Here is a 24,515-nt window from a genome sequence, read left to right on the forward strand (position 1 = left end):
CTGAAAGCTTCTGCATCTTCTGAGAAGTGCCGATCATTTTATGACACATTTGAAATTTGCACATTGCTGCATATCTCCCAAAGATGTTTTTCAGAAGAGATTTTGGACAGCCATCTAGGAATAGGATTCTGGAATTAGGTTGTATTCACCAACTGGAAAAATATGGTGTAATATTGTATTGTGAGCAGTTTGTTCAGGTTAACATGTTAAAAGTTGATCCACATTTCTCTCAAAGATTGTGAGCAAGTGAGCAAGGTTTATTATGAAAGGTATGACTGTGCAAAGTTTTTGAGGACCTTAGATTTAAATTTAAAACACTATCTGGGTAGGGAGCATCTAATATTACAACACTAATATTACAGTTAAATATGTAACATTAATTCCATAAGTAGTGGTTTAGTGTATATCAGTGTGTTCGTTTAACCAACTCCAAACCTCTCCTTATGGCAGCCAATATCAATTATAGTTACCATCTAGTCATCCAGTGGCTGGGGGCATCAGGGAGACATCTGGAACCAAACTTTGTTCTTCAAACTAGCTTAAAGGATATCAATTACTTTTTTGGAAAATATTTTTTGCTTCTTTTTGTTACTATATTTATGTTTATTTCTATTTATTTTAATGATATATAGTGTTCTTACAAACAAAGTCACACTTGCTCCCAGTGGTTTTAAATGATGTGCTTAGGTACCTAAAACTTACGCTTAGTGGTGCAACTTCATTACTTAATTTTGGAGATACAGTATAGCCAAACGAACACCACATCTTCCATCCACTTTGGCTGTTGGTCGAGAAGCCAGAAAGGGAGGGAGAGAGAAACTAAGAGAAAGGAAATTGCCGGCGGCTGGTCGAGCTTGCGGGCTAGACAAGGCAGGAAGCCGGTAGCGTTGCTGTGGGATCAGCTTGGCGAGAGAGAGAGCACGGAGAAAGAGTACACAGCGGGGCTGAAAAATGAGATGCTAATAAAAGATTTGGCAAGATCCCTTAATGCACCCAGACTGAGCATTAGGTATACACCAGAGCCTCAACTACTCCTCTGCTCTTCCTCCCACTTTCACTCTCTCTCTCTGTCTCTCCTCCCACTGTCCGTGCTGGAGAAATCGAATAAAGTTATAGAGAGAGAGAGTGAGTGAGAGTGAGAGAGAGAGAGAGAGAGAGAGAGAAGAAGGGAAAACTGGCTCCGGAAAGCCTCCTCTTCATTCTACAGCATGAGGTGAGGGCACTAGCGCCTGCTTGTTTACTATTAAGTGTCCTGGATTCTTCCTCACCAACGCCCCCCCCCAACCACCACCCCACCACACTGTCTCACGTTCTTACTCTCTGTAGAGTATAACAAGTTTCTCAGAGTACAAAACAAAACAAAAAAAAAACTGAGCTCAGAGCGGAGGATGTGATTTGGGATTGTGTTCACAGTGCTGTTGGCATAGCTCACACAAACAAACCTGCATTACTTCTTTGCTTATGCATATTTACATTAGGTGCACGTAGCTGAAGACAGATGCATAGCATTCCAATTGCATTTAGGGCTTTCTGTTAACAACAAACATTATTACAACTAACATTACACTATTAACGTTACAATGATATGACATTCTGTTATTGCAAGTCATATAAACTCATGGCCTTTTCACATCACTCGCTGGGCCTGCAGGCAAACTCGGGCACAAGGCAAGATGAGATTTGCCATACACACATCATTAGCTTGATAAGTGGCCAGGGGTGAATCCTAGCATGCACTTATGCTCCAGTATAAGAGCAGGATTTTCAATAAGAGACCATTGTACGCCTTGACAGTGAACCACTTTTTTCTGGATGGTAGTAATTGCAGAGTTGATAGGAAATTCTTGCCCTGCAGCTGAGGGAGATAATGCATGTTGATCCCACTGGTCATATATAGTGTCACCGAAATGAAGGCTCTTCATCCAGTCAATATATAGATCTGTGTGTGGATAGTCAGGAAAGCACGGGAATAGCAGCTTTACAGCTTTAATTAAGTGCGGCCAAAAAAAAGTCAATAACCATTTGTATGTGTATGTGTGTGTGGAAGCATTACATCACACCCGGTTTCCTGTTTTGTATCTGGCAGCGAATGAATGGCCTCCGTCAGTGTCACATGCCATATTGTTAGTCATGGCTACCCTCAGTCAGAGACTCAAGGTCACCTGCTCCACGAAGGCATGAATAATCTATAGAAGGTTCAGTTCCTCCTGACTGGCTGCAGAGAGATGTGTTGGGCATGGATTATTTATGCCTTAATATGCCCTTGCTGAATGAGCAATCAGTCCTGAGAAATGGCAGCAAGAGGAGTCACATTCATTCTCCCAGTCCAGACTAATGATATGTTGTACTTTTGCAGCGCTGGATCTAGTGTCACTTTATTTGCGCACTTCATTTGGTTAAGCTGTTCTTGCCAGAACAGTTGATATTAGAGTGAATTACACATGAATGGTCACACGGATATATACATAGACATACGTATAGAGCACATAATGCAGTTTATTGAGCAGGGATGGGCATAGTTATTCAAATATATAGCTATCAGATCTCATTATTTGTTTACTTAATCAAATTTTTAAATAAGCTGTGTGCAGTTTGGAATGAAATATGAAATAAATTGTCTGGAATCTGGTAACGTTAAACTAGGTTTAGTGAGCATGCAATGAAGAAAGGCGGAAAATGTTAGACACACAGCCCGTATTGTGATTCACATTAAGGGAAATGGCAACATCTAAGCAGAGCTATGAAGGCCTGTAGCTGCATTGTAAGCAAAAAGATGACACGTTAAATGGAAAACACTGATTTTTATCCCATTTTCAAGCTTGATTTGGATCCCGGCAACTAAACTTCAGGATCGCTTCATCGTCCACTGAAGGGGACACCGATGTCTGATTAGTCTCACAAGCCAGACTTCTGCCTATAGGTACATATCACTGTGTAATGTTTCCAAGAACTGCCTACTTTGCGAGGAAGATGCCTTTTTTACTGATATGCTAAAAGACCAATCACAGCCTTCTGTTTTGCACGGCGTGTAGAGGGAGATGATCGTGAAAATCCCATGGATTCATGCTCTGAAAGGCTCATATTTCATCAGTGTCCAGTGCAGGCAGATTTTGCTATTGCAGACTAGAATTTAGCTGGAGAAACAACTTTATTTCCCCTCTGAATGATAAAACACACTGCACGGAGGGGTGTATACATGGATGTTGCCGATATGCAACTGACAAAATCCTGAGAGTTGTAGCCAGCTTTGTGTGCCAAAGATATCAGATGCTCAATCAGAGATGGATCAGCGACCCATAATTGAGTGGTTGGATGATCTGATTTCTGACATCAGAACCTAGAGTTTGAGCAGTTTCACAGACCGATTTCTCGAAGCAAAAAGCAAACCACACACGACCACAACCACTGCCACTGCACAATTGAAGAGTAGGCAAAAAGTTTTATTCAGTAACAAAGTTTGTATATGCCAACTCTGCTCTGTTCTACTGAAGGAAATTGTTTATTCTAGACTGTAGAAAGACTTGGTGCACTTGTGAGACTTGCTTTCTCAGCATTTTTGTTTGGTATTCAGGTGTATAGCTTGTTATTTTGAATAAAACAGGTTTATTGGAAACTGTCCATACAGAGAGCTTTCTATAGGGGTTGCCATTAATATCTAACACGAGCACTTATCGCAGCATGTCAATCGGACAGGGCATTTTCGTACCGTGTGAGCATGTAGGCCGTACGCCATACATGATGGCCAATTCAAACATGCAGTGTGAGTTGTCAACAAAGAAGATTTTCAAAATTTCAAAATTTCCAATTCCCAAAAATTTGTTATTCAAAACAATATATATTTTTTCTAATTGGGATAGTTGAACACTATTTGTGTAAAAATACAGATGTTTGGAGAAAAATTATTAAAACGATTCAAATGCCCATACATATTAGTATATTTAGTGAAAAACAACAGGACGAGGGGAAATTGCGATGTATCCAAGGAAATCCTGTTCTGTTTCTTTATCTGCTCTGCAAAGTTCAGCCTTATGTGTATTTTTGTGTGTTTGTGTGCATGTGGTCACACAGGACACCATCTTTTCCTCACTAAAGTGCACTGTGGTTCAAATGTCAAGCTCTCTTATCTACCACCTCCACCAACCAGCTCCTCTAACTTGCACTCGTCTCCTGGCCTAGGAAAGCTCTTCCCTGGGCTCAAACTGAGCCTGCTGACCCTCAGCGCCCCACAAGGCCTTCACGCAGAGCAGTGACCCGTAACCACTCAGACACGGGGCAAAAACAATCCTACTACTCCAGGTTAACAAGTTCATGCACCATGTCAGTCACCTGAGTCCTGCATGTGCGCTTTGACACCATACACTCTGACGTTGGTATAAGTAGGTACACTCTGCCATTAACTTTTTCCATGCTCCATCGAGAAGGGAGGGTTTGGTGAATTTAAAAATGCTTCAAGGTTAGCTGCAAACCCCACACACCCAAAGCAGACTGCAGGCAACTGCAGGGAAAGGCTTTTGTTGGCCAGACACACAGTGGAATCAAGAACAATGGAGAGTCAGGAGTGGGAGAGGGACGATCATTTTTCATTGCACCATTTGGCCTTTTCCACAGACGATGTGAAGGAGCAATTTAAAGTATGATTAATGATGATAATAAGGTCAAATGTTGATCATTTATTCTCACTACACATCCTTTGTAGAATTTTTCAATAGAAAATAACAGAGCGTATGCTTTGGAGAAGGTAAACACTGTTATCATTGCATCAGTAGGTGCTATACAGCGCATTGTCATATATAATAGAGTGAGACATATAGTAGCCAGAAGAAAAGACACAATGTTCAATCTTTTTGGAAGGGACATAAAACACTGATATGGATTTCAGCACACTTAACCGTTCTAAGCTTTTCTGCTACAGGGTGTCTTGCCATTACATTGTTGCTCAATTGCAGGAGCACTCTTCTATATTGCTTCTGTTGTCCTTGCAAATCCCCAAGCTGCCACCCCCTTTGTTTGAGCTTTTTTCCCTGTTAAACATTATTTGCAGGGCTTATCATGCTGCTGAAACTCAGTTACCATCTGATGAGGGAACACAAAGTGTTGTTAGCCAGGTGCAAATAGCAAAAGCATTGACACTGTGACCTAAGTGCGAGAGAGAAATCCCCCATACTAAATGAATATAAATATGTGGAAAAGCCTACAGAGAAAAAATGTTATATTTAAGAGAAACCTGTGGGAATACCAGGAGCAAATGTAGAGCTGTGTGGCAACAGACACTGTGCAAGGAAAATGGTCATTAGTATCAGTAGATACTTTCTTTGGAGCTTCTCTCTTGGTGCTTCCAGCAAAATTGAGGCAAAAAAGAGAACATAAAAGTTTCCCTTACATTCAGTGAGTACATCATTTGTGCATATAAAGTGAAACGTCCAGAGTTTTCAGCATGGAACGTGCAATAGTGTGAGCACTGAAAGAAGTGGGATTGGTTTAGTACTAGATTATTGAAAATGTTGCTTTTCATAAATTCATGAGCTCTTTTGTTTGTGTTTCCACCTTGCTTACCTCCCGAAAGAGAGAAATCCTGAGAATATAAAATATAGATGAAGTAGCATTTGTACTGCATAAATCACTGCACCTCCATCCACACGCACTTAGAGCCGTTGGCACTGGTCGCTTACGCAGGGTGGGTTGTATTTTTTATCTATTTTTTTGTGTGTTTTCACTCTTGCCCAGTCTTACGCACACACACAAACAGAGGCCTGTGTCTGAGGCACGGCTTTACCTCAGCCTTTTGAACATTCATATTCACAAAAATAGCAGCTGCTCGTCTCCCTCTCTTCTCTCTTTATTTGCTTTCACTTATTTATTCATTTCTCTTTTAGTTAGCGTTTTTCGGTTAAAAATGTCATTTTTCTCCTCCTGTCGCAATTTGTGGACCCATTTGACACGCCATCAAAAAAACAGCCCAATAATAATCTAGAACGGTTTCCTTAGGAGATGAAAGGGGTGGAGACAAACACACACATACACACAAGCAAGCATGCGCACGAGCACACGCACACACAGACACACACTTGCGGAGTGTGGCACTAGGCGAGCTTGGCTGAAAGATATGGCAGGGCTGCCTTGGGACAGCTTCAAAGCCCAGTGACATAAATTTATGATAGCAGCACCACACTTTTTTGCCAAAACGGAGATGCTGTTGTTTTGTGTGTGTGCTGGGGGAAGAAGAGGGGGAGGATGGGTGGCTGGAGTTTTCACTGCCATCTCCTTGATCATGCTCATGGAAAACGCTCCCTCACTCAGCCAGCTGGTACCCCTCGCTCCCCTGAAAGCAGGAAGACCTCCTTTATATAATTAGACTGTTTGTGAATGCCCGTGTGTGTGTGGATGTGTGCCATCACAAGAGTACTATATAAAGAACGTATACTTTGGCACTAGTGAATGTTTTTCCGCTTCCCTGTTCATTTTCAGGTTTAACCCTTAGAAGGCAATTTATTACGGTTGTTTTGCTGTACTATTAAAAAGTAATTTCAGATTACACAGTCGGGTTCCCACAAATCCTGGAAGACCTGGAGATGTGTAGACTAGTTTTCCATTAACCTGCTAAAGAAGAAAGTGATCAAATATCCTGGAAATATTAGTGCAGTCCTGGAAACATGTAAAACTGGGCCTTTAAGCCACTGAGATAGTATATTTTAGCATATTCTTTTTTTGCATACTTTTGAATATTTTAACTTTTAATGCCCAGTTTGACCATCCATTCACACCTATTGTACTTCCGAATGCTACAGTGCCACATGTGGACAGATTTATGGATGCTGTGTCTGAACGCCTGGTAGAGCGAGGCTACGATAACACGCTTACTGAATCAAGTAGTGTTAACTTCTAATATTTTAGTAGAACTTGTGTGCACATAATTGGTTGAGAAATGGTTTGTGTGAGTGTTTCAGTGGGTCACTTTATCAGTAAGGGGTTGTTAGGGTTATATTGTCAATATTAATGTCAGTGTTGTCTCATTTTAAGATGAGCTTTCATGAGCAACAGCTGTCATGTATGTAAGTCATAAAAATTGTCCTCATATTTGTCCTGGAAAAGGATTCCCTAAAACTCTGGCCTTTGATTACCTTTGATTTACACCAAATATAATGTATACACAACAGTAACTTTGTTAAATTTAAATCATAAAACATCTCCTCCTCTCTTAGATCTTCTTCTTCTACGTTTGTACTTGCAAACACAGATGTGGTATCGACTGAAAGTGTAGAATCTGCAATTCTGATAGAATTTCCCCAGTTGCTTTAATGAGCTATGAGTGAGAAATAATTAATATTGAAATACTTTGTGGTGTTATTATTGCCAGCTATAACTGTTGCAACTATTGTCTTTTGTATTTCTGTGAACTGTGACATGGCAGTAAATCTAATCTGCTCTCTCTTTGCAGAAGAGGACTGTGTGAACTGCACGGATGAGTGTCGGGTACTGGGTCACTCGGACCGCTGCTGGATGCCCCAGTTCCCTGCTGCGGGCGGGGGAGGGGCAGGCGTCCCCCAGGCCGAGGGCTCAGACTACCGCACCAACCTGTTTGTTCCCGCTGGCATGGAGGCCGTGGCTGTGGAGCCCGAGACTTATGAAACGGTGGGCAACCCTAATGGTAAGAAGACTTTCTGCACATTCGGCAAGGAGCGGCGAGACCACACCATCCTGGTGGCCAACGTCAAGCCTTACCTGAAGGCCAAGCGTGCCCTCAGCCCGTTGCTTCAGGAAGTGCCCTCGGCCTCATGCAGCCCTACCAAAGGCTGCAACAGCGGCTCACCATGCTCCTCAGCCAAAGGCGTGGCGGACGGAGCTGAGGGCAAGCCCAGCACCAGCCACTATGGCGTCCCCGATGGACAGTATGCCTCACCCAACAAGCAGAGCAGAGAGCAGGGCTACTCGGACCCCGTGGCTAAAGTCCTGGCGGAGGCGCGCTCGCGGATCAGCCAGGAGACAGCAGCCGAGATGCAGGACTGCACGCTGGAGCAGGGCGGGGTCGAGTTAGGCCGGAGCGGTGCCATGGACGCCGACCAAGTGGTCAGAGACATCGATAAACTGCTGCAGGACTGCAGGGGTAACGAGGCCACATCGGTGAGAAAGTGAACAGGCTGATGCTTCAGACTGCTATGAAAAGATGAAAAGGGAAAGAGGTAGGAGGGACAAGAAAGTGCGTCAGCTTCGGAAAACACTCTCTGAGAGAGTGGAGCGCACACGGGTCAGGCAGACAAGAACAAAAAAAGACGTCTGATGAACAGTCCCATTCAGAAAAAAGAAAATGCCAGGTTGTCTGGATGCCATGTTGTAATTTGGGGGAGGGGAGGGATTCTTTGGGAGTTGCAGAAGTTGCTGCTTCTGGCTTCTAGCAAGCTTTTTCTTCAAGTGCCCACCAGCTAAAAACTTTCATTCTGACACCTTTCTTGGAACAATGAACGGCGCACACCGCCCCTCTCGGCCCAGAGGGTCCTGAGAGAATGGTTTATTCTGACAATCGCAGCTAAACGAAGGGAGTGGATCAAACACCCCCAAATGCGGTTGGACCTCATCAAAACAGAACCATGCTCTTATCTTTTCAGACTTTGTATTATCAATGTATGGAGTGCAACATATCTCTGATATCTCTTAACCCGAGGGGGGGAGGGTGGTTTAAAAGGGTGGGCGAGGGGTGGTAACAGGGGTGCTTAATTAAGAAATGTAACCATTTCTTCACTGGTCATTTCTATTCACATGTGTAAGCTGTGTTTCCTCCCCCCATGTATACGTACATATGGAACATTCCAGAATGGTGAAACTGTTACTCTTTCACTCATTGGTCCTTTGTGTGAACGCTGTCTTCAACTGTCTTCAACTCGTCACTTCCTTTGTAAGTGACTTTCCACGTGTCCAACATTTAAATTAAGGCAATCACAATCGTGTATATTAGGGACGTATTTCCTCAACTGTGAAAAAATATCTATATAAATATATAGATAAATATATATAAATATATGAACTTATGTATAGCGTCCAGATATTAACAAAATATTTATACATTTTCTAAGAAAAAAAATGATGGAAAATCGGGAAAAGACAAGCGTACTGACGCTGAAAATGCAGTTGATGATATTTATTAAACTGCAAAGGACACTGCTTTGGAAAACAAATGTCAAAAAAAGGAAAAAAAAGAACAAAAAAAGGAAATGTCCCTTCACATTGTCACTTATACACAATATCATTTAATGTGCAAAATGTATCCAATTTAATGTGTTTACATCGAAATGACATATTTTTATTGATTTTTTTTCTGCAATTTCTGTGCATATGAGCCAAATTGTTACGTGTACAAGAGCTATATTGTGTATTTTATTAAATTAATATATAGTTGTGTTGCAATATACATGGGCTTATATTGTATTTGGCAACTGTTGCCTTAGTAGCCGTCAAACTCTGTGAGTTTCATTTGCTATCGGGTTTGTTTTTTCTTCGTCGTCTTCTTCTCTCTCTCTGCTCTTAATGAACTGGCTGGCTGCTGTACGTCTGGCCACGTTTTTTTATTACGATTATTTTTAACACGCGTGTTCAAACGGATGCCTTCTGCTTTCCCTTGTTCGAAGCTTGTCGAGCCAGCACATTTCTATTCAAACGAAACGACAACGTCTTACAGTCTGAGGATTTTTTTAGTTTTTTGGCAACGCAGAGACAAAATTACAAGGCAGCTATTTTTTAATTGCAACAATTTCCTGTCATTTGAGTTTTCTTTTCCCCTCTATTTTCTCATCTCAAATCTAAATCTGCCATTTGTGATGATGCAGTGTGGAGTCTCTGGCTAACATTTATACTGCCTTACTCGTTTGGAGGACTAGTTGATGACTGTAGCGCACTTGACTACAGAAAGAGGATGGGTGGGGGGGTCTTCTGGAGAAGAATGTGCTATCTTGTTTTGTATATAAGGACCAAAAAGGGTTCCTCTTTTTGAGCAGTTTATGTATTCGGTTTATGTAAGTGTGTTTTCATCATCACGAGCCCAAAACAATTCACGCTCGCTCTTTCACTTGAGTTGTATGAAACTTGACGGTCTTTTGTTTTGATGCGTTTTTCCCTCCTTTTTTCTCCTCCAAGCGGAGCATTGTTGTAGCAGTAGAGACCGCATTCAAACGACGCGTTTATTTCAGGTCTACAGTTCGTGACAGCCTTGTGCGTTCACCTCACACTACCGCTTCTCTTTCTAAACAACAGACTACAAATCTTTATTTTTGAATCGGACTCCACTCCGCGCAGTGGACACTTTTCCTAAACGTAATGGCTGAAGAGGAGGTAACCGATGGCCTGATTTTGGTTCCACGGTGGCTCTGGATCATGCCGTGCCCAGACTCAACGGGTTTCCATCTCTCCATCGCTGAAGCTCTGTGCTACCACGACCCTTCTGCATTCTGACTGTGTACTCAAGTGAACTGTTGAACATAACAGGACCTGGAAAAAAGCCCAATACTTGGGGTGGGGGATGGGGATGGGGGTGGGGGAGGTGAAAAAAAAGCCCATGATCGACTATTTATGTCATTTCACGCAGTCGCCTGAGGAGCAAGTCAAACACAGGCCGCCCTCTGCAGCTACCGCAACGTAAAAAAGACTCCTATTATCCTTCACACAGGCATATTCACATATTTATACCTTTATTTATTTATATATTTATTTATTTGCCTACCAGCGCGTCTCCTATCCTGGCTGAAAGGAGGCGCGCTCTCGTTCTCTTTTCTTCCCTTGTCTTCCTTCCCTTTTTCTCCTGGTGCAGTGGGTTTATCAATACGGAGAGATAGCGAGGAAGGAGTTCAGTGTGAGGAGCTTTGTGTTGGTTTCTAAATGAGTTTTTTTCCCGAACACACTGACGAGCCTGACATTTTTTGACACTCTCGACATAACCGCAACAAATAATGAAAGGCGCCGCGGCGGCTCGCGCCTCAGAACGTCTTAACGCACGCACGCACGCGCGCCCCGCTCCGCTCGCTCATCAGCGTATAGTGCGACGGCGCGCGCTCCCTTTCATTTAAGCGAGCAACGCCTTCAACAGACATGAAAGGTTTTAAGAGCGTTTTTAACCCAAAGCCAGACAGATGGAAATAACTTCCCTGCTTGTCGTTTGTCTCCGTTTGTTTTTCCCCCTCTCGCACTATTTTTTTTCCCAAATCTTAGTCTACTCATTCTTCATGGCTTGCAAAGGTGTGTGTGTGGTACGCTAGTGGATGCCTCTGTGTGAAGGTATCTGTGTGTGTTTGGCCTTATCTCTGAACCTTTTACCTCTATAAAATGCTTTCTGTCTTACCTTCTAAATCAGAGCGCAGCCATGTTTCCAAGTTTATTATCGATCAGACAAACTGACCCTGTTTACACCTGGTTGTTTTATGTGACATGTATGCGACTGTAACTTAGGATTTTAATCACATGCATTTACACTTGGTAATCAGTGCGCCTCCAGTTAGTCAGACTGCAATTCGATCTTATGCAAATCAGCTCATATACAACAAGTTACCTGTGATGTTCCTGCTTTTTCCTGTTCTATTCAGAGGACAGTGTCACAATTTTGCACACCGTTAATTTCCAGACACCAATGTTTACAAGAAGATGGCTGTTTAGAGTAATCAGACTCTTGTATTAGTCATCCTGATCATAGATTATGTGCATTATAAAGTATTATAGCAAGACAGGGGCCGCGTCTCAAAGCTGAGGGGGGCTGCATTTCTTGGCCGTTGTCACTGAATGTTAATCCGTTTTGTAGGATCCTTCAAATGCAGCCATAAAATGCACACTTCGTTTATCCCTCGAGAGGTTTCCATTCAAACGTTTTGCAGATGTTATGCGCATTTACAAACTTCCGGCAGGAAAAAAGTGAATTTAGATGTGTTTCCATCCACTACAGTTATGCGAAGATGCTTTAGACGACAGAGTCTACCATGATTAGAGGCTGCATCGAAACGAGCAAGATGGAGAGATTTAACTCCATTCAGCATGTGTTTATGGCTGGATTGTTTGCAGCTCGGAGACACCAGGCAAGACAAGCAGTGGCCCACCTAAGGAGGGCTGAAAGCCTTACCCACGACGTCCACCTTGCAGCTGGAAACACAAACACACCAGACAGGAGCACACTGTGCAGAGCCATTTTTCAAACCAGCTTTGGATTAGGCAATTTAGAACGTCCAAAACAACCTTCGAAAAGCTATGCGACACGACTGAACCATCTGTAGGGCCAATTGTTTCTCACAGCTTGATGCGTTATTGTATATTCGAAGTAATGAATTTTTCGCATTTCGGCTTTAGTGACATTCCTACTTTTCCACCTCATCCTAGTGCAAAACTCTTTTTGTGATGTTCGGGTGTTTTTCCAAATTTCTGTCTTTTTCCATTCAGGTTTTTTTGCATATTTTCAGATTTCCAAAAAAAACTGGTGGATGGAAAACCCACTTTAGTCACCCAAAATCCTTCATGCACAACCAATAGAGGCGAGATGCTGCAAGACCAAAGTTTGTAAAGAAAAATGTTAAATGCAAGAATAAAATGTGTGACACTGCTTACGTCACTGAACTGATGTATCAGTACAGCCTACTCACACTGTCACTGCGCAGACTGTCACAAATGAAGTTAAACTTGTATAACATCTTGTTAAAATGCACCTCACACCACCTCGCAAAGTGGTTGCAGCGATCAGATTTAAATCGGTTTAAAATGGTGCATTTATACCTGCATTTAGTGCCATCCAGATATGATCCTGATTCTCAAGACGCATTTAATGTCCAGGTGTAAACGGGGTCACTGGAAGTCAAATCAGATCAAATACTGGTAGTCAAAACTACACACTTCACCAAGTTAAGGCCTGTATATAAACACGGGTGTTCTTCCAGTGAGGTGGAATGCATGGTTTATTACACAAGCCTTGCGAGCTATTTGCTGTCTAATGGAGTATAAGTTGCTGAGGTCAACACATAGTTTGAGATCCAGCATAATGCAGTGCACCCTCATTATTGTCTAATTACACCGGGTAGGCATGGCGAGGGATTGATCGCTGCATTAGTCAGACTGGGGTATTTTTGGCCATCAAAGTCTGGCGCTTCAACGCATAATTGAATGAGGCCCATTTTAGGACGCCACTCTTTTAAAAAACACCCCCCTCCTTTCCTCCTGCTGCTCCTAATCCTCTCCTCAACATACACTCACACACACATACACACGCTCACCCAGGGGGATCCACGATGCGCTGGGCAAAACAGGCAAAAAGAACAGAGGCATACATTGTATGGATAAGCTCAACTGCTATTGTCTAAGGCTGTGTTCTATGTGATCTATCTGAGAAAAACAAGCAAAAAACAATAAAAAAGCTATTACTAATGTATATGGCTCCTGACTGTGTCTGCACTGTGCATCGACTTGCAACAATCTCAACTCCGCTTTTGTAAAAGTGTGTTTTAAAGGCTGCAGAAAAGCAACCTTATTATCAAGGCAATGCAGGACAACTGTATGATAACCTCACTCTTTATTTGCTAAAGACATTTTGTGCATCTGTGGCGTATTTTCTGCAGTGCATGTAATTAAACGCACCCCCTTCCTCCTTGTTTGCTGTTGCTCCGGCTTGAAGGAATCTGTGTTGTTTTTTTTGTTTTTTTTATCCACTGTGTATGGATGATATCTTTAAAGTTTCGCTTTAGGCTAATGATTCTTAATTTATCTCATTAGTTCACATTCCCACCACACAGGGAGATTAAAGCAGAGCACTGGCCGACAGGCACGAGGCAGCTCGGGCTGTTGAAGTGGAGCGCGCGCACAGGCTTCGGAGCGCACCGAAGGCGCTTTTGAGCGCGGCCCAGCTCCTGCGGGCTCCCAGCCAAAGCAACCTGCGGGCAGCTTTAACGCGCCAGGGCTGCTGCTGCTGCTGTTGCCTTGCCGGAATGACAGACAAGCGGCTTTACTTAAATACTAACCCCCCCTCGCCAACAAACCCCCCTCCCCCAGATGCATAAACCATCAGAATGTTTGTCTTGTTTAGCAAACAGACAGCTTTTCGGTTCCAAGTGACCCAGAAACGTAGGCAAGTAGAGTGTCATGCTAGAATTTCAGCTCTCAGCAGAAAGTGGCCATTGACAGCGGGTTATTTTCAGAACGCACATGAACCGTAGCTGAACCAATGTAAAAACCTGAACTGACGTCAAGAAATAGATGGCGGCCAATAAAACACCAGGAAAATACGCTACGAGATCCTCGTTTGTCACCAGTGGGAAAGTCATGCTTCAGCAGCACTGAGCCAGGCGAGTTCGAATAGCAAGGCCTAGGAGTTAGATAGTTTCAATTGCCAGCTTAGCTCGTCCTGCTGGCATTAAAGGAATACTGTGAATGTTTTACATTGTCTGTTTCCTGACAGAATTCAGCAGCTGCCCCTTTGACTTCTATCATAAGTGTGTTTCGAGAGAAATATTGTGGCCAGTTATTGTCCATGTTAATTGACGGTGCCATTAGGGTTGCCACCTCAGACCTGCAAAATTCCAGCACACTCAATCAGTACCTTTATCTTACTAAATTCAGGGGTAGCTATGCTGATGATGCAATCTAAAATACACACTTCAAAAAAAGATGGTTCTTCAAGGGCTCTTTGGTAAAGTAAATAGTTCTAAAACCATGAACACTCAAAGAATCCTTTCCATGATTAAAGGGTTCTTTGCAGCATGAAACAGTTCTTCAGATGGATGTAGAATGTGCTGTAGATTGTTCAATATAGAACCTTTTTTAAAAAGGGTTCTATATAGCACCAAAAAGGGTTCTTCTATTGTTACAAGCTTGACATTGTAACAATAGCAGAACCCTTTTTGGTGCTGTATAGAATGCTTTTCAAAATGGTTCTCCATCAATCTGAAGAATGCTTTTACCATGCAAAGCATCATTTAATCACGCAAAGCGTTCTTTAAATGTTCATGGGTTTATATACAACCTTTTTTTTTTTACCAAAGCACCATCCTTTTTAAGAGTGTCGATGTCAGTTCACCCTAATTTTCTCAGTTACAGCATTGCGGTGCTGTCTAGTGCTTACACGTGTTACCAACAATGCACCTTTCTGGAGCACTTGTCTCTATTTGAGGGTTCTTTGTATACCAATGGCTTGATTGGATAAAGCGAAGCATTTCATTTAGCACATGAAAGTCTAGACTATTTCCTGCTATGTTAAATCAGGATGATCCAGGGAAATCCTGAATGGGTGGCAACCTCAGGTACCCAACAAATGCAGGAGATGTAGATTTGGTCGAAGACTTTTGGATTATTTCTTTAACGGTCATCATGGTCACGGTCATTGACATTTTTGGCAGCCTTCTGAAAAAGGCAGTGCGAGGGCTACATGAACTGCTGTAGACCCTGCAAGAAAAAAAGCTTCATAATGTAACCATCTCCAGCAGGACACTATTATTGACAGCCTCCCCAAATCAAGTACATGAGCAACCATGTGCTCGCTTTTGCAAGTCCTCAGCCAATTAAGGGCTTTCACGCCGATGCATAATGCATGTTACGATATTTATTTTTCAAAATAAGATTGGCTAAAAAAATTATTTTGGTTTCTTATCTTGTACTTGCCTTCATTTGCAGGCACATTTCATATGCGTTCTCGGTATTCGTCTTGTTTGTATATATCAGTAGCCCCGAGGCAGGTATTAATTAATGAGGGAGAAGGAACAGGGGGAAATTAAGCCCAGTCTCTTGCACTCTTGCCGACTGCTCACCATGCCAAACTCATCTAGCCCAAAGCTTGCTCATTCTTTAAAAGTACGGAGACTGGACAGGCACTTAGGTGTAGCCCAGTTGCTTAAGCATTCTGTATTGACCCATACGTTATTATGGTTGGGCACTGGACTCAGTTTCTAAAATGATACGGCTGTCTAATGCTTGCTCAACCCTTGAAGGACACTTCAGCAGCGAACCCCAGTGTGATGTTCCCATATGAATGTAATGATCAGGTACACAAAGGCATTGGAAGTGCATAATGCGGCCTGAGATAGAGGCGACCACTTCAAAATCAGTGGTAATGACAACGGCCAGACAAACCGCAGCAAGCGAGTGACAGGAAATAGAGCTGTCAGCTTCAGCAAGGACAATCAGCTTGACTTTGATTTGATAGCAAAGGTGGCCACAAGGAGATGCTAACAGAGGAAGTAATCACAGTCGCAGTGGCGGAGCGGGTGCCAAAAAGCCTTGTGTCATCAAACAGCCGCAACATAAGGAGGGGGAAATGATACGGCCCGCTGTACACAGATCAAAATCTGCATGCCCGTGCCTTTGTACATATATGAGGAGCTCCACAGCGGTGTTTGAAAGCGAGGGGACGGAGGGCTTGATTAGAGAGGGGGGACGATGTTGCGTGGGTCCTTCGGGATGAGCCGCGTCTCGTTTTGAGCTATTTAATGATATCTCTGTAGGCATCAGAATTAACCGGCGCCAGCGCCGAGATGGACAACAGCGGCTTGCAAGTTCCAATTACTGATATCACTTCATCACATTGCGGCCGTGTTGTTTTTTATTGGATTAAGTGAAATGTCAGGCAGCTAATTAGAGAAACTGAGCTTTCTCCTTCTGGATGCGGAGGACTGGCGTATATATTCCCAGCGTTATGCTCAAAAAGGTTAATACTGAAATGCAGAGGACTCCCTGATGAGCCAGCTCATGAAGGTCTAGATTATTTTCTGATATGTTGAATCAGCTGTGTTTGATTAAGGAAAAATGAAGAGTGGACCAGATTTGGGAACCACTCATCTACCGCTCTGTCTGGAAAGAAATGGTTTGGAGGAGGACAGTAAATCTAGTTACGTGGCAGCCAATCAGAACAGAGTTCATTTACATATCAATCTTAATGGCACCGTAACAAAATTAGTCTGTTTATTTCTAAGGAATAAAGAGAGGTTGGAAAATGGTCATGTAAAAATAAATTATGACTGTTTTTGGTACATATTCCAAAACGAACGTCATAAGTTGACCGCAAAGACAAAATAATTTAATCCAATTAGTCATCACACACACTAACATACATACAAACAAAACGGAATGGAGAAAAAACACCTGTATTTGTTTTATACACAGGCACTTAAATGTAAAATCTTCTCTTCTCCAACAAAGCTAGAAATCTGGCATAATGAGGCCCAACAAGCCCACGGATGTGAGGAGCCGAGGCGGCAAGTCAAAGATGCTAAATGAAAAGGTCAATAAGCAGTGCGGAAACCTAATACGAAGTAGACATATGAATCCCATCAAATGGATTATCGCCAGTGGCAAAGTGCAACTCTGACTGACACTGCCAAATCAATTCATAAATATCCAATGTTGAGATTGGGCTCTCTGCGATACTGCTGCTCAGAGGGCTTTTGGTAAATGTCACCTGCACCTTCTGAACACCCCCCCCCCGCCTCTTACCCATCCTCCCAGCTCTTCTCTCTTCATCTATCTCGCTTCCTGTTGATAGCTTTTATCGCTCTCTTCCTGCCTCCAAAAGGAGATTACTGTACATTAAATAAAAGCACAGCCACAGAGCTACAGCATGTTCTGAATAATATTAGAACATATCCCACGTTGCTCCTTTTATGCCTCCTCAGTTGAGTACAGCAAAATGTCAACCACGCTGAAAAGGGGAAAGAGGAAACTGATAACATGTTTCCGGTGTGAAATGGCATTTCCTGTTTGGTGCACTTGTGTCAAGCATATAATTAAAGGATTATTAAACTCTGTAGCAGTGGCATATCCAGAATTCTCTCTTTAGCAGCGCCTAGTTACAAGTTGGGAGGGAGGCCAACTAAGAAGCATTAAGCCATGGAGACATTGCTATAGTAAGGATCACAATCACCAACTAGTTAGGGCTACCACCCATCCAAGACTTTCCTGGATCGTCTTGGTTGTCTGGAAAAATGAAATACTTTCCAGGACATAAAAACATTTTCATGGTTAGAATTTCTGAGTTTAAACGGCTTCTTCGTACAGAAGGAATGGGATTGATTGGTTCAGATTACCTTCAATGTAGGAACAACTGTGTGGGAAAGGTGCACTGTTGGTGACACGTTAAGAAACTAGGCACTAATGCAGCCTGATAACTGAAAAGACTAGGTTCTGTCGCTGCACTGACATCTATCTAGCTTACACTGTTAGAAAAAAGATACTAAACTGTCACTTGGGGTGGTCCCCTAAAGCTATCACTGGGGTGGTGCTCTCATGGGTTTCTATTCAGTACCTTTAGTCAAGGTACATATAAGGTACATGTAACAAATCCCATAGAAATTATATATATTTTTAAGTTGTATTGACAGCACACATCATGTCTTGTCTCCAAACCTTTTAGTTTATTGTTCTGCTTTAAAAAAAAAAGGGGAAAAAAACTTATTTAAGGAACACGTTTCAACCTCAAAACCCTTGCTGTATCTTTGAGGGTACACTTACATTGTTTGCACCTTGATCAATGAACAATGTACCTGCACAGTACATTTTTTCCAAATTTAGCCAAAATCAAGCCACTAATTGAGTGTCCAGGAATTTTACAGGGCTGAGGTGGCAACCAACTAGTCAACTTCATTATAGCAAAATCATTGGAAATGTGACCACCTGTTACCAAAATCAGTGGGAAACAAAACTCTTTTGAATATTAAATACAATGCACAATTCCTGTTGCTTTTTCACAGGATTGAATTTTGAATGGTTTCTTTTCCACGGTCAAGTACTAACTAATGCTCAAGCTAATGCTGTTTGCATTGTGGTGTTGGGGGGGAAATGGCAACATTTTCGTGTGACTGACAGCATGCAGCCTTGTCAATGTCACCATCGTGACAGCGCCCACAAAGAATTTATGATGGCCTAAGGCCAGAGCACACCTGACTCCGCTTTAATCATTAGGTCTCAGTCTTAAAGCTATTGATTAATTATTTTAAATGTGTTCCTGCTTGGAAGAAATGAGAAAACATTGGCATGATTTATTATTCAAGTTGGAAAAAAGTCATGAGAATGTAAGAAAACAGTGCCCTTGCTCATGATGACCTTACATGTTGCAATATCAGAAGTCTGCCCATGTGGAAAAATCTATGTGCATATATTTGCTCAATATATGTGCAATATACATGATGTTCTAAAATGTATGTCCTAAATATATTTAAATGTGCCATTTTTAAAACTTTAAATATAAATCCATGCACATACAGATAGGCATGGCTTTCAAACGGTGGGTAGCCTAGGCCCTCTCAACCCCCCCAGATATCTTTTTTGTGCATTTTGGTTTTTGCATGTTTTGCCACCAACAAGTTATCAAGTGGTGTGACTGATGAGCAAGTGGAGTTTTGGAGTTTGTGGAGCTCTGCTAATATGTAATTGGGCATACCGCCATTTCTTCACTTAGAACCACATATTAATACGCAGGGGTGGACGGCATAAACAATACATTCATAACGAATAACTAAAAGAGACTAACAGCTTCAGTTCTTATTAGAATGCTCTAACATCCTGAAAAAGAAGAATAATACTGGAAAACTGCTTTCAGAAACCTTCTCCCTTAAAGCTTCAGTGTACAGTGAGTGACATAGCAAAAACAGAACATGATACTTCAAGATATCTTCAGTAGTGCCACCCTTAAAAACCTCAAAATAAAGTGACTTTTATTCAATTATTTACATACTGCACTGCAATAAATCCAGCAAACAGCTGTGATTTTTTGATACTGAAACCTGCAGTTGTTCAGTACTGAGAATATCTATGATGTTCAGAAAAACATACTGTGATGTAACTTGATAATGATATTTCCTACCTAGTTCAATAATCTGTAAACGGGAGGAAGATTTAAACATTAGACTTCATCTGGGTGTCAGTGAAAGTACATTTGAATTTGTTTGCACTGTGCATATGAACATTATCATCCTAGAATATGGCAACATAAGGAAACAATGGTTGCACCATAAGGTAATGAAAGTTTAAATACAACTCATTACTGTTTTTACATTGCTCAGGAGTCCAGCTTCTGACCAGGTCATGTATATTTTTGTGCTGGATGCAAGCACTTTCCAAACCGCAGACCTACAATAAATGCCATAAAACTCAAGACGTACAGTGATCACAGAGGTGCTGATTCAATTCCGTGGCAGTTATTAAGGCTATAGTTTAGCAACTGTCTGATTAAGTGTCTGTGAGTTCCAACTCACAGCTATCGCTCCTATTTACTGACCCAATTTATTTGTGTTTGGCATGTGTTGTCTTGATTTTCCCCTAAAACATTAAATAACTTGGCAGTTTATATGTCTAAATCACCTGCAGTTCAGCCAACATCTTTTTTTTCCTCTTCAGAACTCTGGTATTTGCCTCATGGTGCTTTGAAAACTCATATCAAAGATCTGAGTGTCAGACCTCTTTTATAGAAAAGACATACTGTTAATTGGCTTTCAACCTAATAGGACTCAGCGTAGCTGCCTTTCTAATTACGATTTACTTACTTCAAAGTTGATGTCCTTTTTCATGTTTGCATTGTTTTGTCCACCACCTGTAAAATCTATTTGGTGGTTGTTGTTTTTTTTTGGTTTTGTTCTTTGCGGGAGCTCTTTTGTTTTAGAATTCTCTTTCTATCTTTTTACTCAAGGCAATATTGACTGTCCCTGGGCACAAAATAAAAAAGTGACTACACTTTCAACAACAAAACACCTTTCTGCAGTAGTGGAACTCCTGTTACTTGAGCAAAAAGTCCTCCCTCTTTACTTCTGCTTGATTTAAAGAACAGAAGTCTTTGCTTTATATCAAGTATAAAGGTGCTGTGAGTTATTTAGCTATTATAGTTATTACAGTAAGGGGAATGTGTATTTCACCACTTTTGTTTTTGTTATATACTTTCAGTGCATATATCTATTTCAAATTTACACACATAGCATCTTTTGACTTTGTACATATGAATATGAGTATAATATACTCATATTTGTGATATAATAAGTATGTATTTATAAGCATGAACAGAGTGAAATCGAAATATTTAGAAACCAGTTATTTTGGCTGTATGTTTGGGGTCAATGTCCTTTCTTGGCTGATGCCATTAAACTCTTCTATAATATCTCCTGGTACATCACTCCATTCATGTTTCCTTTGATGCTGTATTTTGCCCTGCTTTCAGACAAGCCGCCATGTATCATGACTCACCCAGCCATGCCTTTATGGACATTGCTTTGTGCACTGAAGCACAATCATGCTGGAGCAGAAAAAGGCCTTCACCAAACTGTTCCCATAAAGTTGGAAGCATACAGTTATCCAAAATGTCTTGGTCTACTGAAGCATTAAGATTTCCCTTCACTGGAAACTAAGGGGCCTAGGCCAACCCCTGAAAAACAACCCCATAGCATTATCCCTCCTCCACCAAACTTTTCAGTTGGCACAATGCAGTTAGGCAGGTAATGCTCTTCTGGCATTTGCCAAACCCAGACTTGTCCATCAGACTGACATATAGAGAAGCATGATTTGTTGATGATTTCTTGGCTGATGACATTAAATTGTTGATGTTCATATTGTTGATCATTTGTCGATATTTCCACTGCTCCAGGGTCCAGTGGCAGCTGACGCTGACGTTCCATCTGACGCTCTTTAGAACGACCTATTTCACAAATGTTCGCAAAGGCAGATTGCATGGCTAGGTGCTTTATTTTATACACCTGTGGCAATGGGACTGAATGAAACACCTGAATTCAGTGATAAACAGGTGTCCCAATACTTTTGCCCACATAGTGTATGTGTAAATATGTAGATATATGCCCTAGGCAAATAGAAATAACAAAACAGGAAACCTTTCCTGTTTCTTATTAGTGCCATATTTTAATAAACAAGTTTCATTTGATTCTTCAAAGTAACTGCTTTAGTTGCATACTGGTGAAGGTCAATGGTCCAGTTCACCACACATCTCTTTCCCAGCAACACAACTCAGCCACAACACAATAAAAAACACAGCTCCAGCAATGTTCCACAGTTCACACTAACATTTTTCTGTAGCTATACAGAAAAAATAGCCATTATAGTCAAGCAAATCATTCAACAGATCCCTCGCTGAGTCCCGGCACCCCTTGATTACTGCTGCTACATCTGACAAGGTATCAAGTGTACCGTGGCAACTACGGCAATGAAAAGTCTGTAGTTGAAGATTTATCCTGTGAAGTTCTTCTTGGATCAGTATATCAAAAAAATCTGAAAGCAGAGCACAAAAGGTCCCCAGTCCGCATTTAAAGGTCGATGTTGTCTTGGCAGCCTAAAAGTCCCAAAATATAAAGATAGAGGCTAAACGCACAGATAACTGTCAAAAAAGGCAGGAACTCATCATAGCAGTTAGCTAACTTAGCCACCTCCTGTACATTTGTCTGGCTTCACAAGGTGAAACTTTAAATGCAACTTTATTTGCTTTGTTGTTTATTAAGTAGCGATGATGTGAAGATGATGGAGGAGACTCTGCTGACACTGTCTTCCTTGTATAAGATGTTTATTACAAAGTAAAACGGTATCATATCAAGCACTATAAAGTACCTGAGAGGGGATCCATGCCAATTCTAAAGGGTCCCCTCCAGACCACTATAGCCAACGGCTTATATAGGCTGCTTGTTGTTGAAAAAAAGGAGACAGAACAGATGGTCCTTATTAAAATGATCTCATCTATTTGGAATCAAGAGAGAAGGGAGAAAGTGAGAGGCCTACTCCCTATGGGGCCTTTAGACCAGGGGGCCCCCTTAATTTAAACATTCCAAAACCTGCAAAAACAGGACACATGGAACTTCAGATAATACAACATCAACTTGTACTGAAAATTAAGTGTTTTTACCTTCTTTTATAAAACTACTCTTTTTAAATATATTTCAGCTTGAAATCTATTTGAAACTAAACTGCACTTGAATTGAATAATGTAAATCGTCTTGCGATTCACTTCAAACTCAGCTGCAACAGTTGCAGGTGACTCCAATTAGTGAAACAAGTATCATAAAACAGCCAATTAAAATGCCAAAAATGCATCACATGATTACATCAAACGATAAAAATGGATACTGTACTGTACTGGATAGAAATAGAGACCCCCCTGACCGACTCAAGGTTAGTATCTTTAATTCTGTCAGTTTGCTAAGCAATGACAAATGTGAGTTTCTCCAAGCTAATGTTTCTGTAACCAGCTGTGTTAACTAGCCAGCTAATGCTAACAGCTGTTTAAACAGCTATATGTGTCAACATTTGTTTATATTTAGCTGCTTAAATGGCTTATGCAAAAATGAGAAAAATGCAATATGTAAGTTACGCCTTGTGACAACTTCATAGCAAGAACAGTGTTTAAAAAATATAAGCTACTAATTTAGCCAACTAGTGGAGTAACTGAGTGTGTTTTTAAATGTTTCATTGCATGCAAATTATGTCCCGTTCATTATGACTTTTGAATAGTAAAGAGGTCTTTTACACTGTTTAATCCGCATTCTACTCCTCTCCTCCTCATCTTCGGTTTCTCCTCCAACCTCTTAGAATATCACAGAATTTGCAATGTAAAAATAACCCCCAACACAACGATACAGCATGTTGTTAAATTTTGTAAAACTTGTCAGAGATACAGTGGTCAACATTTGCTAAGTTATAATTAGACAATCAGTATTTAAGCAAGGGGTTTAATGAAAGAGGCAATGTGATTGGTTTGGATTGGACATGATTTGAACTTGCATTATAATTTTTTCAGATTTTTTAACCAGTCTTTCGCTCTCTATTCAGAGAAAAAGTACTTAAGTGCAGTAACAATGTAGCTGTACTACATCACTGTCCACCACTCCTTTTCAGCAACAAAGAGCATGAGCAGTTTCTTCATGATATGAATGTTAAATTGTCTGTACAGTATGAGTTTACATACTAAGAAATTTTGAAAATTGAGGCGTACAGAAAGGCTTGCTAATAGATCGATGTTTTAGTGCAATCACAGTCTAATTTCGTAGTATCACACATTTTGCACATCATAAAACATGTTGGAGAATGAACGTCTCCCAAATAAGAGAACATTGGTGAAAGTCAGAATTTTCGTAAAAAACTGTGTAAATCCGTTTAAAGAAATTTCTTCTTAAGAATGGTTGGTGAATAAGGCCCATTGTTGTAACCTCTTAATACTGAACATAATAGTCCTATGTCTGCTCCAGTAAGTCTGAATACAGATTCTTCTGAACTGCTCTGAGCTGCTAAATCACACATTTTCAACTGACACCTGCTAAAGATTAAGATTAAGATTAAATGACCCTTATTAGTCCCACAACAGGGAAATTTCACCTCTGCATTTAACCCTTCCGTGCAGTGAAACACCACATACCCACTAGTGAACACATTAGGTGCCTTGCTCAAGGGCACTTGTCACGTACTGTTAGCTCAGGGGATCAAACTGTCATCCTTCCGATCACAGGGCTGGTCCATGGACTGGAGGTTAGGGAACTATATGCTATTCTTGCAAGCCTGACTCTAGCCAGAAGCTACGTGCTGGTCGCAAGATCGTCATTTTA

The 24,515-nt window shown here is 41.3% G+C and overlaps 1 protein-coding gene across 2 annotated transcripts in view; it reads left to right on the forward strand.

Annotated features, from left to right (window-relative positions):
* Positions 1–8,291, forward strand: part of pcdh17 (protocadherin 17) — a 59,752-nt gene extending 51,461 nt beyond the window's left edge. For both annotated transcript variants that reach the window (XM_036586765.1, XM_036586766.1), the window contains exon 5: positions 7,436–8,291. In XM_036586765.1, the coding sequence (XP_036442658.1) occupies positions 7,436–8,130 (695 nt within the window). In that variant the 3' untranslated portion in view covers positions 8,131–8,291. The remainder of the gene's footprint in view (positions 1–7,435) is intronic.
* Positions 8,292–24,515: the final 16,224 nt, after the last annotated feature.

The sequence above is a fragment of the Colossoma macropomum genome, unplaced genomic scaffold (genome assembly GCF_904425465.1).
Source record: "Colossoma macropomum unplaced genomic scaffold, Colossoma_macropomum, whole genome shotgun sequence".
NCBI lineage: Eukaryota > Metazoa > Chordata > Actinopteri > Characiformes > Serrasalmidae > Colossoma > Colossoma macropomum.